The sequence below is a fragment of the Copadichromis virginalis genome, linkage group LG4, assembly GCF_057382275.1.
Source record: "Copadichromis virginalis isolate Kocher_CV1m ecotype Utaka linkage group LG4, C_Virginalis_male_GT1.1, whole genome shotgun sequence".
NCBI lineage: Eukaryota > Metazoa > Chordata > Actinopteri > Cichliformes > Cichlidae > Copadichromis > Copadichromis virginalis.
Window position 1 is genome coordinate 20,913,307 of NC_140621.1, and position 20,301 is coordinate 20,933,607.

The following is a 20,301-nucleotide window of genomic DNA, read 5'->3' on the forward strand; positions in this document are numbered from 1 at the left end:
ATATGCAAAAGCTTTTGTTCTTACTTTCTCAACCTCTGCATCGTGTCTCTGCTGCATCTTCAGTTTTTCCTCCTGATGCTTGGCCTCCAACACTTTGATCTTCATCTCGGTCTGAGAACAAAGAGAACCAAATGCCATATGTAACATTTAAAACACGTTTAAAACCGTGATTTAACTTTTGTCATCCTACCACCAAATATTATGAGCAAGATATTTTAACCACTAAAATCTGTGTCCCAACTGTTTTACAGACACGACACGGAATAACAGAGCCTGTCTGTCAAAGGTAACATAAATCCGGATGATACAGTTACAGCATCTCCCAAACAAGTGCAGCTGATGATCAAATAAAACCACATTAAACCTTTAAAAAAAAAAAAAGATTTTTCCACACACAGAGAGCTTCAAATGTGCCCAACTGTTTGCGCTGCTTATTTCTGTGTTAGGGCTGGGCTATCATACAGTTCACGGTAATACCGGTGTAATTTTGGGCAACGATAGGAAAATGAAATATCGCCATAGAATATGGGTAAAACGTGCATGCGCAGTGCCTATGTTTACATACGCACATGGCAGCGACGCGGAATGAGAAGAACGAAAGTGGATCGTTAAATGAAACAGATGAACCAGAATTGGTTTGTAAAAATGCTGCAACTTCAGTGGTGTGGAACTGGTTTGGCTTTCGTCCGTCAGATACACAACAAAGCACTATTTTTGGTAGCGCATGCTAGCGGGCCGTCGTTATTACCGTGTTGTTTGGAAAATACGGCACACTTAAAATCAATTCTTTGATTTTTCGGAAAATCGACAGCGTCCTTTATAATCCCGTGTGCCTTATGTATGAATTCTGGTTGTGTTTACTGACCTCAAAAGGATTTTATGTACACGGAGCTCGAAAATCTGTCAAATGTTTTAGTACGACTTGGCTAAGCTACGAACCCGCACTGCTTGATGGATTGTCGGAGCATTACGGCTATAGTAGGCAGGTGCCTCGCGGAGTGATACGAACTGTGCTTCAACATAATATTACCGTATTGTGTGTGTATAACCTCTTTTTAAGTTTTGTGGATATTATACATGGTTATGCTGAGGATATGTCGGCCAATTTCCACTGGAAATGCCTTTTGGTTAAACTGTCAGCAAGGAATTTGCACTGTTACGTTTTTATATAACTTTAATGCACATAAAAAACAGCTGCTTGTTTAAGTGAAAATACATTGATGGGGTTTTTTGCACTAATAAAGTTGTGGAGTTGTGAAGTATTTTGTCTAGTGTCAATTATATCGTCAGTTATATCGTTATCGCCAATTTTCAAATGTATATCGTGATAAATATTTTAGGTCATATCACCCTGCTCTACTCTGTGTACACGTTTGTTTACAATAAACAAAGTAAAAACCTGTTTGTGTGTAGTTAAGTTAATCATGCAGGGAAAGGCTGCTTTCATTCAAACACTGTTTTCAAAGGATCAAAAGTTCAACGTTGTCACGAGCATGTTGGAACAAATCTCCTGGAGCTAGAGGACGTTCACACACTGTAAAACAAAACCCTAATGATTCGTCACTTTCTGTAATTGACTCAAACAAAAAAGAAGAAAAAAAAAATCTGTGTTTTTCATCTTCAAAGAGCCATTAATCATCACACAACTACATCTGAAGGAGAGAGACAAAGCTACAAAATGACAGCTTTTTGACAAAACGTGGTTTCTAAATATTTAGTGGCTTAAACTTAAGCTAAGAATTTAATGATTTATAAAGCTGTCTCAGCTTTATAAAGATATAAATGTGCTTTTTACACACTTTCAAAGCTAAGAAAAGAAAACAGAAAAAAAGAAGAAGAGGACACTTTTTGATCCATAGCCTAGTCTTACCAATAAGATGTGAAAGTATGAGCAGATAATACTCTAAGCCTTACAGTATTAAGGAATTTGTACTTACAGCTTTTGACCTGTGCATCTGTGGTCCAAAACACACTGTATCCTACCACTATTTAGCTGCCACTAGTAACAGTGATCATCGCTTTTATGAAAACACTCACTAATAATTACCTCAGAGATGGAGGTTATGTTTTTGGTAGCGTTCGTGTGCGTGTCATTCTGTCTGTAAACAGTATAGCTCAAAAAGCTTTGAATTCATTTGCTGAAGACTTTATAAGGATGTGGATTGGGCCTGTGTTAACAATCTATTAAAATTTACCTTACATCCACCAACACCTCCCATTCACATGGATATCAGAACATTACCCAGGTAAGTGACACACCTGGTCCATCCATGTGATATAAAAGGAAATGTCATTGATCAGACCAGGCCACCTTCTTCCGTTGCTCTGTCCAATTTGGATACTGTGGGGTTAGCAGCTATGCAGCCCCACACACAACAAACTAACACATTTCCATCATAACCAGCATTAACCTTTTCAGCAATTTGAGCTATAATAGCTCGTCTGTTCGACTGCACTGCGCAGGAAAGCCCTCGTTCATCACATGCTTCAGTGAGCCTTGGCTGCCCATGACCCCGTCGCTGGTTCACCACTGTTGGACCACTTTTAATAGATACTGACCACTGCAGATCAGGAACACCAAATATAAGCTGCAGTTTTGGAGATGCTCTGACCCAGTTTATTCAGCCATTTAATTTGGCTGTTTCCAACTTGCTCAAATCTTTACACTTGCCTATTTTTCCCAATTTCAGCATCAACTTTGCGGACAAAATGCTCACTTCCTCCCTAATACATCTCACTAGCATGTGCCATGATTAAGAGATAATAAGTCACCTGCCATATGTCATAATGTTATGCCTGACCCATGTAAACGGGTCCTCCTACCCATTAGAATACACATCAGTTTAATGCTAAAGTAATGTTTTCTGCGAATAAAGATTTCTGTTCCCAGGCCTTCACCAGTACCAGCTTGGAGACTGCCAATAAGAATAAACCCACAAAACCAATAAAACATATCAAACCTCTTTGTGTGAGCGTTAAAATTAAACATGTGTAAACATAAACTGGCTGGATAAGTAATGAATTCATTACTCAAACAAACCAGAATTTTCTATAATTAGCTACTTTTGGCTACTCCCTTATTTACAAGGGGTCGCTATAGCAGGTAACTTTGCATGTTTGATTTGGCAGATTTTACAACCTTCCTGGTGCAACAACCATACAGATTTGTCTCTCTTTCTGGAGACAGGGTGACCTTGCAAAGGCTGATGTCAATCTGTCACATGTCATGGAATAATAATGCTATTTTTATTCCACCTTTGGAAAAAGTATTTCTCACATTTTCCTAGTTAGATTGCCGTTAAGTGCCAACAACACACGGAGGCACAAAGAAAGTCTTTGACACAAGGATGACTGACCATTTCCTTTGATGTCCCTACTCATGTTTAGTCACTGTCTGTTCTGGTGTCTTAATCAACCCTAAAGCAGGGTGACAGTGTTCCTCCTTTGAAAGTGTGGCTGTGTGTATGACTATGTCAGCAGTTATAACGTCCCAGGGCTAGATCATGTTTGTTCTAGTCATCAAAAACTATTAAGCAGAAAATTCCCACAACATTACTTGGCACACTCAAACCACATTAGACCTTCTCTCTTAGAGAGAATCAAAGGGAAGTAACTGTGATGTCTGAGTACAGACATGATTTAACTACACAGGTGTTTAAGTGTACACATACAATACAATAAAAACACCAACAACATACTAAACATATAAAAAATTATAAATACATGTCGGCAATTCACTTTACATTGTGAGCCGTGTTAAAAATAAAATTCCAACTAAAATACTTGAATTGCCTTCTAGACGATTCTCCTCATTATTGTATTTCAGCTACACTTAGACACTGTATCCTTGACAAAGCTCTGTTAAGTATTCTGCTTCTTTTTTCCTTGATTTACTGTGCCATTGAGGGGACCACAGGAGACGTGTCAGAGAAGAAAGGAAAAGGCAAAAGAAAAGGAGGGGGTAAGAAAAGACAGAGGGAGAGATGGGGAGAGAGGTAGCAGTGATTGAAAAGCAAAGGAGTTAGTAGAGACCTGATTCTGCCCTCCCCCCGTCCCCTCTACTCCCCAAAAAAAGAACGTGTGGGGGTGTCACTTTCTCATCCTCTGTTCAAATGCTCTTTGGAGAAAGTTTGCCAAACTAGATCAGGGGTGTCTGAAACTTGTTTATAAAAGGCGTCGGTGAAGGAAGGAGGAGGAGGGATGTCGTACACCTAAGGCTTTTGAGACAGCTTCAATCAGCCCAACTGGGTGGTACAGCTTTTTCCCTTTTCTCTTCTTCAGAGTTGTAGCGAGCGCTGTAAGATGCCATGTTTTTTGACACTTCGCTCTTGAAAGGATGAGAGGCTAGAGAAAGAGAGAGAGAGACGGAGGAACGAAAGCGAGGATGGGTACGAGAAAGGGAAGGAGGTTGCTTTTTCTGCTCTCGAAACCATCGCGGGGTCAGGGCCTTTTCCCTCGGGGGGGACGTGTTCACAAATCGGCTGCTAACTGTTTAGGCTCCACAAAGCAAGGTTGCATTTGTGCATTTCCTTCATCGCACTTGAGATGTACAATGTCCCGGTGCGTCTTTCATCCTCAGTAAACACAGATGCTCTAGGATAGTCGGTATACAGCGCTGCACTATCTGCTCAGGAGCAGCTAGATACCATTTCCACAGTCTGACAAGAAGTTAATTTACTGTAGTCTGTCCAGATTGTACAGGCCGGATAAAAACTTTGGCTAAAATTCGACTCTGACATGTGAGGAAATAAATAAATAAATAAACCGCAGCTCTGAATACAGAGTAAGTAAACACACTACTTAAAAATTTCTAACATGAAAACATCAAATACGCAAACTCAAAAGCTGAGCAGTAACTGCATCATCTTGGAACACTGCAGATCCTTTATATCTTCCAGCCTGAAGCGCCATACTGAACTAGTCCCTTTAAAAAATACTAAGACTCAATAGGTTACTCTTTTTTTTTTTTTAGCTTTGAAAAGCGATCAGATAAGGCAGGCTATGGCCCTCTAAGTCACAGGCTGTGAGCTCAAGCTCCATCCTAAGGGTCTTAGAATAGAGAGACTGCATCATTATGGCATCAGAATCCTAAGCGTACTGATCTTCATTCAGGGAACTGTGACCATTAGAATGGTACTGCTTGACACTAACACACTGCCAATCCCTCAGGTCAGGTACCAAGGGGGGGGTGGGGGGGGGGGGTAGTTTTTAGACAGCATGAACGCACAAACTGCAGAAGAAAGTCTGGGTATTTTAGTCAGTCTGTCAGTATGTTCCATAATTACAAGACTTAGGCCTATGTATAGCGTAACCTGACTCATCAGTCGACATTTAATTGAATTTCCAAATAAAGGCCCAGCCCTCTTAATGCTAAGCACTGCTAGAGCGCGCTGTAGGATTAGCAGGACTTTAGCAGGACATTTTCCACATTTTCCCCTGTAAGTGTGCACATATGTATAAGCTAAGTTACTTAAAGCAATGGCAGCTTGCAGGGAAGTTTCTCAGCTGCCACTCATTGTTCCACAAGGGAAAAAAAAAACAGTCTGCATTTTTAGTAATGCAGTCAGTAGATTAGCAGGAGGATGAGCTTGGTGTGAAAGCTGAGATGTTCGTTAAGCTGCCACCAGCTTAATGGCATGTGGCGTGTATAACACTTTAAACCTGGGTAAATTTCCAACTATGCTTTAGGGATTACGGGGAAGTGATGTCACTGTGATTTCCCAGACCTAACCCAGACAGCCACGGAATAGCAGAGCCGGACAAGATTACGAGAAAAGTTTCTGCATGCCGGCAAAGTCAAAGGGCAACATGGGTTGACTACGAAGAAGGTGCTTTACCCGTACAAACCTCGCAGTCTGTAGATTCAATGTAACAGCTCATGTTTGACTCTTACCTTTTGCTGTAAGTCTGTGTTTTTTTCAGCATTTTAAATACCTCACTACAGTGGCCACAGACTGGTCCAAAACACAAGCTGCAGCTTAATACTGTGCCTGAATAAGGAACTGCTCATGGTATGTTCCATTTTTTAAATAAATAGTACAAACAGCACTCCCATCATCGGGTAACTGACTGACTTTGAAATTCACCTATGTGGTACTTTATGCTACGGTCACACTAGGCCAAATAGTGGCTAGATTCTGCAACACGATCATAAACGACTGCGACTGTGCGCCTTTGAAACGGATGAAATGGACTCGGACCGGGTCCGCTAACAACTCACAGTTACAGCTGCTGTCTTCTGAGTTACTTTGGTGCATCAAGACAGCGATACAACAGCAATAAGACAGATTCAGTCTGCTATCAGTTTGCGACCCGATGGGGCCAAGTTGGAAATGACACGTGTAACTGTGATAATGTGGCGGTTAACTGTGCTACATTGGTGAAAATTGCAAATCTTTTATTGTCTACATACACAAAACTTTGCACTTTGTTTACAATCAGATTCCAGCCAGAACCCCACAGATCTAAAACAGAAATTCCTCTACAAATATCAAAGTATCCAGAGAAGGACACGTATGAGTGCAACAAATTACAAATTGTTGGTACCAAATGCATTTGTTGTCCATCCGTAATGTAGTAAGTCTAAATCACATACGCTTATATTTAACAATCTAGATGCACTTTTCTTAGAAAACCATAGTCTCAATACAAGTTGAGACTAAGTGCAATGGATTTCCTGGACTTTTAGTATTTCCCACATTGCTAGCATGTGACCTCGGTAAACGGCCGGCGCCGTTTGCCATGGCTTTCTTCCTAAAAATCCATGCTCATATTCAAGGCCGTTCACATATGAACTAAATCTCACAGCTCACACCAGTGTCAGACTCGTAATATACTGTGCGCACCAAAAACACTAAGCATATGCTCAAATACCACTTTCACAAACATCAAAAACACTGAATGTCATAAACATTACACTACACAATTTATTGACGGACAATTATGTCGCACTGCACTAGATCACACAGGTGTATCTAATAAAACGGTAACTCACTGCATTAAATATGTTCTGCTGAGGTAAATTTATATTCCCACCACACACGGCTGTATGGAGCCAGTGAGCTAGTCTGAGGTGGGATCAAACAGCATAGGACGTGGCTTTAATGTTTTCATAATGGAGTTGCCTCATTCAGTCAGTGCACAGAAACATTGCCTGACTGGTAAAAGAAGATTTACATCCACCGATCACAAACAGATCCTTGTCATGAGAGACCAACAAACCAGACCATTCTTGTCCAAAATGTCCTGTATGTTTTTCCAGCCAGTGCTTACTGACTGGCTGCAGGTATGAAAAGCCATAGCTATTACAGACAAGTCATGCTCAGTTTTATATTTAACAGTGCATTAAAAGGTGGATGGTGGGAGGAATGTGTGGGGGTTCGGGGAAGTTTGGGAGGAGCACACGGGACTTCAAAGCATGTTTTCAGAATAGGATTTTCAGCTTAAATCCACATAAGGGAAAAAAGTGTCATCACTGGGAACTTGCATTATATTTGTCTTTTTAAGAGGCCTTGGCTATTTCAACAGTACAAACAGTGTGTGTGTGTGTGTGTGTGTGTGTGTGTGTGTGTGTGTGTGTGCGCGCGCGCACGTGGCTGTGGGGGCGTTTAATGCCATAAAGCAACAAGAGAGCTTGTCCAGCAGAGTGTCTCTGACTGTGTTAAATTCTATGCTGTAAGCAATGTCTGTGTCAAGCGATGGCTTCATGTTAACTCGCTCACTAGCTGGTGAAATAGTTTGCTGAAAAGTTCAACAATAATAACATACATTATATGAAAGCTGTCAGCCATTAGTTTTACAAGTCAGTGCGCCCCAGGGTGGCTGTGGCTACAATGTAGCTTGCCATCACCAGTGAGTGAATGTGTGTGTGAATGGGTGGATGACTGAACGTGTAAAGCGCTTTGGGGTCCTTAGGGACTAGAAAAGCGCTATACAAATACAGGCCATTCAACATTCGCCATTGTTGTGGCTACTTAATGTATATATATGTACACTCACTGGCCACTTCATTAGGTGCACGTTGCAAGTACCAGCTTGGCTTAATGGCTTAGAATTAAAATATCTGCTGGAAACATTCCTCAGAGATTTTGGTCCTTATTGTCATGACAGATTTGTTGGCTGCACATCCATGATGTGAATTTCCCGTTCCACCACATCCCAAAGGTGCTGTGTTGGATAGAGATCTGGTTATTGTGGAGGTCATTTGAGTACAGTGAACTCACTGTTATGTTCAAGAAACCAAATTTGAAATGATTTGAGCTTTAGGATATGACAGAAGAGGGGCACACTGTGGTCATAAAAGGATGGACATGGGTAGCAATAATAATCAGGTAGGCTGTAGTGTTTAACAATACTAACTTGGTACTAAGGAGCTCAAAGTGTGCCAAGAAAATATCCCCCTTATCAATACAACACCACCAGCCTGAATTGTCGATACAAGGCAGGATGGAGTCATGCTTACATGCTGTTTACAGCAGATTCTGTCCCGTCCCTTTGAATGTCTCCTTCCCTGGTTGTAACGAGTGGTTATTTGATTTACTGTCTCTTAAACCCTAGAGACCGTTGTTTGGGAAAAATCCCAGTAGATCAGCAGTTTCTGAAATACTCACACCAGCCCATCTGCCACTAACAACCATGACGCATTCACTGAAATTACCTTTCTTTCCCATTCTGATGCTCGGTTTGAACATTAGCAGGTCATCTTGACCATGTTTCCATCCCTAAACTGATTGAACTGATGGACCAAACCAAGTGGCCAGTGACTGCATAAAGTATGTATATTCTCAGTTAGTGGCAAATGTCTCTCATTCTGGTTCATACCTCTTTGCTCTGTAACAGTTGTGCACCCTGATCACTGGCCAAGTTACTCTTCCCCCCAAAGCTTGACTTGAAAATCTAAGGAGATATAGTAAAGAGAGATGTGGGAATGAGAAGACTCAGGAAATCAAAGACAATTTTCTTCACGTAACAATAAATAAAGTACAAGAGACCCCCTGACAACTTACTGGTGACAAGGGAACGGGCTCCTCTCGCAAATACCTTGGCTTCTCAATCTGAAAGAGTAAACAGAAAAATTTTAGACCTCTCTTTGGCTCCTTCCTCTCTTAACAAAGCCTTACCACTACCTCCACCCTAAGTCTGCCATAAACAATGTGGGGAGCACATCAAAAGCCCAGTGCTATGGCTGAAGCCTCTTCCGTCAACTTGTGTCTGTTTAGAAAGGCAGAATGCGTCGGGACACTTCAAGGCTTTGTGTGTGTGGCGAGCTCTGTTTCCGCTCTTGGCCTCTTTCAGCTGTCCCTTTTGTCAACACTCAGGACCGCTAATCTCTAAGCTATCCCTGGTCCATTTACTGTCACGCTGAGACAAATGTGTACACATCCCTGCCAAAACACTGACACAGCGTATTCTTTGATTACAATATGAAACACAGTAGACTGAAAAAGAGCGAGCCACTAAACCACCTGAAAGTAAGCGGGTCACGGTCCATGTCTCTCTGCGGTGTTACATCAATACACCTCACTAACTGTGACACAAACTGCAAAAATATCTGCTGCTTGACAGCCTGCTGTTTTTGCTTGCACTATTTGACATTTGTTTATGACCCCATTACTTTCTTGTGAACTCGCACTATCATACAGCGTTTCGCTCTGATGCACTGGGGCTGTCTGTAGGGGCTGCCAACTAGCAGCAAGATCACGGCTTTTCAAAGCAGCAGAGCCGACTCTAGAGATGACAGCAATGACGCCCAGTAAACAGTTCTGTTGCTAATCTCTTCAACATAGCAATGAAGGAGGAGAACAAGGAGGAAGAGAAGGAAGAGGAGGGAAGTGTGGGACTCATTCGATGTAAAAAAAAAAAGGGTGGGGGGGTGGGGGTGGGGGGGATTTAATGCCGTAAGGTGGCACGGCCCACGCAAAGCTAATCCAGAATGAATGGGAAAAAACAGGACCTGAAAAAACCTCAGAGTTTGGGCCTCAAACGTTTAGAGTTACAGTATGAGGATAAAGACAAAATCTTTGCTTTAGGGTGAGTAACTGTGGCTCCCTGCTAAGTCTACACGCAGGTAAAAACAGGTCATACATTTCACTGCAAGTCCTCAACAAAAGGAAACATCTGAGTTAGACCGCTCGACATAACCAGCGCTATAAAAAAAATAAATAAAAAAAATAACCAGCGCTGCGGTGGTGGGTGCAATGATGTGTGATGAATTGCTACTTAAGTCTGGTGAAGGCCAGAAAACAAATTCACATTTGCCAAGTGATGAATCAATCAATAGTCTTCTAAACTAGTGCCCAGACTGAAAACAAGAATGGGATTTTCTTTTTATATCTACAGACAGCCAGTCATCACATTTGATTGAGCACGGCCCACAGGGCGAGGAAGACATGCAGACTAAATGCTGTGGTGTAATGCTGGCATGGTGCAATGCTAAACTTAGACTCCGTGCACATGTATGCCTGTGCACATACTCTTGCCCTGCATGCCTGCCCACACACACACACTCCTCTAAGCATATGTTTGTCCAGCCTCGCAGCTGGCACGGCGTCCTGTGTCATTGAATCCTGACGTGGATGGATGGATGGACGCACAAGAGGAACAACACTCCAAATCGCAAGGGATGGCTCTCCAGCCAAAAGAGAGGCCATGATTGATAGCTTCCTAGTTTTGGACTGGTGTTGAGCAAGTCGTCGGCACAGCCCTTTTAACCACAGACAGCCAATGGTAGGAGCAACAACTGAACAACTGTATTACATGTGACACAAGTTTAAAAAACTTCTGCCTACAGGTAGTCCTGTGCATATTGCACCCATCTCTAAGGTAGCAAAACTCCCATTTTACATAAAACTAGCTGCTCTAACACACAAACCACATGAAAGTTAAAAACAGATGGAGGTCCAGCTGACTCAGGTTTTGTGTCGAGCTTTCCAAGTCTGAAGCAATTTGTTATACACTGTCCGGTTACCACGTTACCAATGCTGACTGCACTCACTTTATTACATCAGGGTGAAATGAACAACAAATCGATATGGACTGCTTCAGAACATCTAAAGAGATGCTAAAGATGTTCCAGATAAAATGATGCTCAGCTGTGCAGAAATTTCATAGGCGTCGGGCACTTTGAGGCAGCGCATCTATAAAAACTTCTATAAACTTGAGCAGGCCTGTGTGTATTTGTGTGTGAAGGAACATCTGTTGATTTGAAAGATGCAGGCTAGGGGGAGGGTTGCCAAGCAATGCCTCTTATCAGCGTTTCAACACAGAGGAAAGCAGAGCAGCGCGGTGCGCGGCTTCACGTCGGCTGATGGATGCCTCAGATTACCCCTGTACCGAAAGAGAGAGGGAGAATAAAGGGGAGGTAGTCACAGACAGACGGAGAGGACAATGGATTGGAGAAACGTGCAAAAAGTCGGAAAACAGAAAGGGGAGATTTTGCCAAAATATTAGTGGAGAAAGGAGAAAGTCAAAGGTAACAAGCATGTTAAAGAAAACAAAACAAAAAAACAGAAGAAGAAGAAGAAAAAAAAGACAGTCGAAGGGTCATGCAGGTGAGGAGATAGCAACATATGAGGGCAGGGGGCATATCAAGCCCAGGCCTGATGCACTCAGATAGAGAAGATAAGAATGATTCACACATCTTCAATTTCTCAGTTTACACAACCTTTCTCTCGCTCCCCGTCCTACCCTGACATCCTACAATAGCGCCAAACTGCCTAAAGGAAGTGTTTTCAAGAGAACACAGGTGAAAGGCCTCTCAACCCTTTGTTCGAACGGTGCTGTTAACTCTGCGTCACTGCACTACTGATGCGGATGTACTTAGGTGCTCAGACTCACTGCTGTCACTGTGGCGAGCAACAGCACGTTTGACAGCTGCATGTAACAAAGAAGCTCATGGCATGCCCCTGGACTCACCCCCAGGTTCCAGCTGTTGAGACGAGCCTCCAGGTCACTGTCATCGGGAGATATATGGTTTGGCTCCCCATCCACCTGAGGAGGGGGGGGGGACAAGGGTGGGATAAAAAAGAAGGGTATCAACAGCAGGAATAAAATGGAAGTTAAGATGGTTGATATGTTTTCTGACAGCGCTCTGATTGGCAGTTTGGCCAGAGGAACAGGCGGTGATGGAGGTTATCACTGCCTGCTGACACAATGTAATTTCTCTCTTGGCAACAACAAAAGGGCTCTTTAAAAGCTTACAGATACACAGTGCACCCACATGTGTTTAACTAACAACCCTCTACTCCCTTGTTATCTCCATTTCTCCACCCTTTGCTCCCTCGCTCTCCTCCCTCTCACATACAGCGCTCCAGATCTTTGGCAGTTCCACATCATTTCCGTCACACAGTAAATTCCGCAAGAGGGGCATATGTGCAGCTCGGCTGCCTGTCATTCTTGTTTTTCTTCAGCCTTTTGTTTTACGACGGGGCGCCGGATTTATTTTATGCAGGATAAGTTGAATGCTTGCAGGGGCTTTTGTTGATACAAGATCAGTTTACTCTAGTCGAGGTTGGGCAGCAAGGTTGAAATGGGGGAAATATCTAATAAAGTTGAGAGAGTGATAGGGAAAGGAGATATGTTGTTGAATTTGATTAAGATCTCGTGGAGTGTGGACCTTGGGTGTACCTCAGCAGAACTGCACCGATGCAAAGAAATCGCAGAATGGAATAGCTTGGGATTAAATGCCCTTTCTGATTAAAAAGGCATTAAGGTTCCAGAGCCTCGCCCTCAAACAAACATTTCGATATCTAGGAATGCTGGGTATGCAGGCCACCGGCTGTTCAAAACAGCGTGCTACATTCTCAGAATTGCACCATAAATTCAAAGCATTACTTTTAAATACAGTACTGTGCAAACATCTTGAGGCACCACTTATTTTTTTAATATTTTGATACCTAGAGGTCAGACTTTCATGTCATTTTTGTTAGTGGTCTTGAGCAATAGTTCTCCAGGCTTTTTAAAGGCCTTTCAAAGTTCTTCTTTGGACATTGGCTTCTTTTTCATTAATTTTCATTCCAGTTATACCTGACCATTTTCACAGCAGTGTTTTTATTTGTTAAGCCACTTAACTGGCCTATGAATCATTAACCAAAAAAGTAGCTAACTTAATAGAAGAACCAGTGTTATGTCTGCACATGAAGACATGAAAAGAACCGATTTTTAAACTGTAACTTTGGCCTCTTTATTGACAGTCTGATGTAAACACCACAATTTTTTTCCTATTTCTTTATTAGAATATATGAAAAATAGAAAGATAACATAAGTATAAAATAGTATTTTTGCACAAACAAGATGATTCCCGCAGATTCCCACACTATTAGCTGAAAATGTGGCATATCTCAGCATGGTGTGCAGTCCATCCATCCGTTGTCTTCTGCTCATCCTTTTCAGGGTCGCGGGGAGGCTGGAGCCTATCCCAGCTACCTGGGCAGGGTACACCCCGGATAGGTCACCTGTCTGTCACAGGGCTAACAAATAGAAACAAACAACCATCCCACCCACATTCACATCTATGGGCAATTTAGAATGACCCTAACCTCACTAAACCACGTAAACATAGGCAGAAAATGCAAACTCCATACATAAAAGACCCAGCCAGTTGGTGGAATCCAACTCAGGACCTTCTTGCTGTGAGGCTGACTGACATTGGCTTAATTTCTCAGTACGACAATGGTTCCAAACAACTGTCAGTGTGTGAAAGCATATATAGGTCACTATCAGTCATGGATTCGCCTCCACCAGAGCTCAGACCGTGTGGGATGATTTTGACAGAAAACAGAGCAAACATCCAAATAGGAGCTTTGAATGTCCTTCAAGAAACCTGGAGAACTATTCCTGAACACTACTTAAGGAAATTATAAGAAAGCTTTCCTAAGAGAGTTCAGGGTGTGTTGAAGAATAAAGGTGGTCATATCAAGTATTGGCTTTAAACCTCCTTTACAAGCAGTGTTTTGGTTTATATCCTTATATAATTCCATGTATTCTTTCTACATCAATAAATCACTGCACCTATTTCCCACTTTATAAGGAGATGAAGGGTAGCTCAAGACTATCAATAAACAGGACACAATATTGACAATGTCTCTCAGTGCAATGTGTTTTGCATCCCCTAGTTTTCACACACCTTGGAGGGAGGAGAGAAAAAAAAAAGCACACGGATATACCCCAGTGGGAGGATTCTAACATGTAAATAATGGTTCACAATCATGGATCATAACAAATGCAATAACAGCGGACAGCACCACAAACTGCAACCTGATAAAGAGGTGAAGGAACACCTTTTTAAAAAAACAATATTACAATCATAAAGAAGAAGTTGTAAAGCTGTTTTAAGCTGCACACATTATGTGTGTCAGCTGTGAAGACATTATCGTCATTTTTGCGAAACAGAAACTTGCGGGCACAGGGATTTTCCTCCGACTTCATGGGGAAATGAGTTTAGGAATTCCCAAATTGGTCAACATTAAAGAAGAAAGCAAAACGTTGGGTCTGCTGTTTGTGTTGGCAACAGCAGCCTGGTTGCTGTTAATATTTCATGTCTCATCAACGCTACCTCGCAGGGACCTATAAATCTAATTGCTGAATCGTAACACAAACATGCCGGGGAAGTCCAGAGGTGCGATTAGAAATTCTGAAGAATAGCGATGAACTAACCATTCTTGTAGCTTGTCTGGGTGATTGTCTCAGTGGACTGGAAGACACGGGTCGTGATGCTGCCCTATCCTCATATGGCCTTCTCCTGGAAGAAAAAATTGAGAGACAAACACAAATGTAAAAGGTTAACCTACAATATGTGTGTGCATATCTCTGGAGTCTGCTCAAATCGCTCTTTGCATATGAATGTGCTTGCATAGGCAGCCTGCCTTGCCATTTGCACAGATCAACATCTGGCACTGGCTGCATGGTTTGTGGCCTGCACTTCATCCCATCTGAACAATAAATGTCTCTGCTACACATCAGTCTGTTTCCACGCACAGCCCACGGGCACCAGTCTATGACATGTACAATCGCTTTATAATCGCATATCTCAATTGATGCCTCACATTGCATCCGTCATGGTTTAAACAAGCAGCCTGATGTGGAAAAAAGCTTATATCCACTGACACACATGCAAACAAGTACGCACACACATACATACTCCTCATTCTCACTATTGCCTCTCTCCCACACGCACGCACACACATCTGCATAACTGAGCTAACAATCTCATTAAGCACTGGCGCACACAAGGCACTTAAAGCCCACTGATGCTAATTAAATGAAGATGTTAGAGAAAGCAGGGAGATGTAGGACAACAGTGAAGAATAAAAGAAAAAAGAAAAGCAGCTATCATCTTATAAAGACATCCCATTTCATTGTAGAGGGCACTGTTTCACACTCTCAATGTGGAGCCTCTGGGCATCCTATCACTGCTGTTTTTTTTTAGCATTCCTGGTATTCTAAACCTCATTTCTCATGTCATTTAAATGTCATGTCAGTAAACAATTAGTATTCAACTATCGAAATAAATTTAAAAAAATACAAAGATGCCTGGTTCACTATCAAAGTGGCATGTATTGCCAATAACTAATGCTCTCGGTTGTGTATTGTTATAGTCTGGACCTGCCGGTTCAGATAGAGGGAGAGGAGGTGGAGGTGGTCAACAATAGGGCTGTGCGATATGACCAAAATCTCATATCCCGATATAAGAATTCTATCGTCCCGATAACGATATAAATCACAAAAATGTAACATTTTCTGTAAATTATGTGAATCTCGGGCAGCTCGACTTGCAGGAAGTGTTTCCAGCTGGGCGTCGTGTACCTGGAGTCGAGTGTTTTAACCGATGCATGAAACTATAGATTTTTAGACATAAGTTGTAATGGCCGCCGTTTTCTTTGTGAGTATTTATTACACAGCGTGCTGCGGGGAAAAGCCTGTTCTAACGTTTGAGTCTAAGGTCTATTTTTTTAGCACCTGGCGGCTCTTTTTTGCTTCTCATCCGTAAATAATCTGCTCTTTCACGTGATTCAGTTTATTTTGAAAAGTCTCAACAGGATCTTGAGCTTTATTGTGAAAGGTTTATGGGGAACATAAACAAGCGGACACGCGATGGTGTTACCATTGTTGTTGCTAACGACAACGCATAAAAACAGGCGCTTGTCCGTCAGTAGTGTGGTTATATTAAATATAAGAGAAAGAGAGAAAGAAGAAATTAATATAGCCACTACAGTGACCATCAAAAGGATGAAAAAATATTGCCGTAAACAGTTTATTTTGCGAAATAAATGATAGCATAAAATGAAACGATAGACGTTTTTACGTCATCCGATATATATCGTTATATCGAACAGCCCTAGTCAACAAGTACCTCGGGCTGTGGGTGGACAACAAACTGGACTGGTCATGCAACACAGAGCACCTGTATAAAAAAGCCCAAAGCCGACTGTACTTCCTCAGGAGGCTGAGGTCTTTTAACATCTGCAGGAAGCTCCTGAGGATGTTTTATCAGTCGGTGGTTGCTGGAGTACTTTTCTATGCTGTGGTGTGCTGGGGGAGCAGCACAGCAAAGAAAGACTCATCCAGGCTGGAAAAACTGATCAGGAAGGCTAGCTCTGTGGTCGGCATGAAGCTGGACACTCTGGTGACAGTGGCAGAGAAAAGGACACTAAAAAAAATTGCTGGACATTATGGACAATGCTGGGCATCCTCTGCACATGGCCATAAACAACCAGAGGAGTCTGTTCAGTGACAGGTTGCTTCTCCCAAAGACAAGAACCAACAAACTCCTTTGTCCCACACGCCATCAAACTGTTTAACTCCTCTCTGGAGGGGAGAGGGAAGGGAAACAGGGGGACAAAGGAGGGGGGGACAACTAAGCTGTAGTGCCTTTTCACTGTGCAATACTTTTTGCTAATATTCAACGGTGCAATAGACTTCAATAATTGAAATGTGCAATTCCCTTGTATTCTTATTCCTATTTATGTTATTTATCCATTTTGTATACTCTTTATTTATATATGTCTCTGTATTTATATATGTGTATATATTGTATTCTGCTCACAGTCTGTAACTTCTGTCGGTGCTGTGCTATTTGGAAACCGAATTTCCCAGAGGAACCCACCTGAGGGATTAATAAAGTTTTTATCTCTAATCTCTCTAAGACACATGAAGGGAAATGGACTGCTTTTTAGGTTCACAAAACCCAAAAGGCTTCTTAAGTTCTGAAAGATAAACTTGGGTGTCTAACCCCTAGTGGGGTTGCCACCTTGGAGCATGTCTTGACAGTCATTCGGTGAGTCCTTATAGTCACGAGCCAAGTTGTGAAAACGTTACCATATCCTGTCATAATGTGAGTAATTAAGGTCATCTGGGTAAATGTGTGATCATCTTATTATGATGCATCCCATAAAAGAGACCTTGGTCTCAATAACAGATCATTAAATGAACCTAAACTCATTGAACTGATAATTAGTGCAACTGTATCACTAACAGAATCGCTTACATAACTTTTGCAACAAGTTTAGACAATTAGAACTTATCCTATAATTTATCTTTGGTGGCTTTGCCTATCATTTATTATAATGGACTTGTCAATCAACTCTTTGTGTAGTATCTAGGTATAGTTCGCTGATTTATGCGACATTTTTGGCTAATATTTCTTTGGGAATTACCTTGTTGGTGTAAAAATACTATTTCATGCCTACTGAACTCGTCTATCAATGGCATTTTTGTAGATTCAACTAAAGATACTGGAACAAAAGGCTATTAGCAACAAAGAGGCTAAAAATACAATTTAAAATTAGTCCATTCATGTTTAGACAACACTCATGCATACCATTAGTTTGTTGCCTTTTTATGCTTGAATGATTTATAGGTTAGTGTTAAGTGGCATAACAAACAAGAACATTCCTTTGCAAATGGTCAGATACATTTGACTGGACAATCAATGTCCTAAAAAAATCCTTTGAAAAAATCTTCAAAAGACCTGGAGAACTATAGACCAAGACCACTTTAATAAATGACGAGGAAATCTTCCTCCTTGTCTGCTCAATACTTCTTCACCGCACTGTATTTATCATGTTATTAAGTTGTTGTACCAAAGAGAGTGGCGTAAATAGGATTCTGATCTAATAACACACTTGTAATTGACACTGGTGATGTTACAACATACTGATTAGATGTAGAAATGATTGTCCCATTTCTTTATATGTAGCATTTACAAAATAGTTCATTTTGGAGTGTTTAATAGCTGGAAGAAGTCCGGTAGCGCTCGAGTCTATTTCATATGTTACAGCTTCTGTAGATGCAGAGTTGATTTCACAAAAACATGGCGCAGTCTAATATCACTTCTGAGAAACTAGTCAGTGGATGTCAAGAATGAACTGAAATGAATGCTTTACATCACTCACAATAAATTCCAATATTGTTTCATTAGTCTGTGAATAATTATGTGAAGACACTTCAAAAGAAAGAGTTTCCATCTCTAAGCATGTGTCCACACACACACACACACACACACACACACACACACACACACACACACACACACACACACACACACACACACACACACACACACACACAGAGAACATGGATAAGGGGGCCAAGCTTTGCAATTTTGGGCCTCTAAGTCAACAGGTGGATGAGGATAATTGAATCAGATGTGTCTGGAGTCTGAGGCCCAGAGATCAAAGCAGTGGCAAGTCAGGCCAGAGCTACACACACACACACGCGCACACACAAGAAAATGAGAAAACCATGTAGACCTTCAGAAGCTGCAGCTTGGCTGATTAAAGAAACCTGACATCCATACACCAGTCTGACCTCCAGGTGCAGAGCCAGTGGGTCCGGGTCTCAGGCTTCGGGCACCCTCACTAAAGCAGTCTGACCTTGGGACACTAACATCCCTCTGCCCCCACCTATTCTCCACCATAACCCTACACCACCTGGAGGGGGGAGAGGGGGGGGACGACAAAAGGAGAGTGGGGGCCTGTGAGCATGAGATGTGAGGCTTTTCAATCAACATCAACAACTGACTTCAGAAAATGCAGAGGATTTATTATCCATCCTTTCAATTTAGCAATGAAACATCTTTAAACATAAGACATTATATGAAACACAGATTATGTTTTATATGATCTGCTGACCAATGCAGATTGGCTGCTTTTATGTCCCACAGCATTGCTGTACCTGGACTGCTGCTATATACGAAGCGGTAGCTCTATCTGGTGGCTAAATAAGGAATTAGAAATACCACAGCTTAAGAGGAAAGCATGCTTGGAATTCAATATTTCTGACTAATGCTACAAAATATTATCAGCTAAACACACACATATACACAACATGCCACATCCACTTGTGTGTGATCTCAAAACCTCCGAAAAAAACCAGCACAATTTTACATTTAGACATTGAAACCCGAACCGGCCAGCTTCAGAAGCTAAACGTAGCCCTGCCTATCACCTGACTAATGGTGCGTGAAACAGATCAAATGCTGCCACATCACAGGGAGGGACTCAGATGAGTTCCTTCTATTTAATCTTATCTAAATGAGAGAGACACATAAAAGGACTCTTGGTCTGGCTAATTTTCTCCATCAGGACATTAGTCTGTGATCTGAAGGTCTTTCATGGTCTTATCCTAATCAGACACCATGGTACTCAGCAGTCTGCTTGCCACAAAAATCCCCTCTATCCACACCCTCTAAGGCTGTAACTAACTGAAGGTAGCCACACGTTTTCTTTTACATCATCTGTAATTCAAGTTCGAGCACCTACTAAGCAAACAGATACAGGCCTATGGCCATACATGGATAAGACTCATTTAAACAATATGAGCAAGTCATATAAAATAAAGCCCAGGAGCAGAGACAGTTTGGAAAAGACACCAGGGCTGATGCAGAGAGTTGGTAGTTAACCAAATCAAGATCTTTTGTAACTGTGGGAAGAAACCCACAAAGACAAAAGGAGAACATGCTTGTGCCACACAGCAAGGCCCCACCAGGCCTCTTTGTTCAAAACGTTCACACCCGTCTCACTGTGAGGTGACAGAGCTAACTACCACGCTGCCTAATCATAATGACTCCACAGCCGACAGAAAAACTTTGAATTAAATATGGCAGCGGCGGGCCTGTGCTTCTTCTTACACAGTGCCCTGGTGTATATTAAGCTCTCTTTAATGCACTTACAGTGCTCTCTTTTTATTATGCTAATGAGTTTATGAAGCCACTGGGCGGTGATTTGCCTTTCCTTGTTAATTGCAGTGAAAAATCAATGAGCCATTACTAACGTCACTTTGTTGAGCTTCTGAACTGCCTTGAGT

At 41.8% G+C, this 20,301-nt stretch overlaps 1 protein-coding gene across 7 annotated transcripts in view; it reads right to left on the reverse strand.

Moving 5' to 3' along the window:
- cep112 (centrosomal protein 112) overlaps window positions 1-20,301 on the reverse strand; it is a 123,922-nt gene that overhangs the window by 97,613 nt on the left and 6,008 nt on the right. For 6 of the 7 annotated variants that reach the window (XM_085454153.1, XM_085454149.1, XM_085454146.1 and 3 more), the window contains exons 5-9: window positions 14,653-14,737; window positions 11,914-11,988; window positions 9,006-9,053; window positions 8,821-8,895; window positions 25-111 (exon numbers count right to left, since the gene is read on the reverse strand). In XM_085454153.1, coding sequence (XP_085310279.1) covers window positions 25-111; window positions 8,821-8,895; window positions 9,006-9,053; window positions 11,914-11,988; window positions 14,653-14,737 — 370 coding nt within the window. The remainder of the gene's footprint in view (window positions 1-24; window positions 112-8,820; window positions 8,896-9,005; window positions 9,054-11,913; window positions 11,989-14,652; window positions 14,738-20,301) is intronic. The other variant, XM_085454152.1, reaches the window with a different exon arrangement.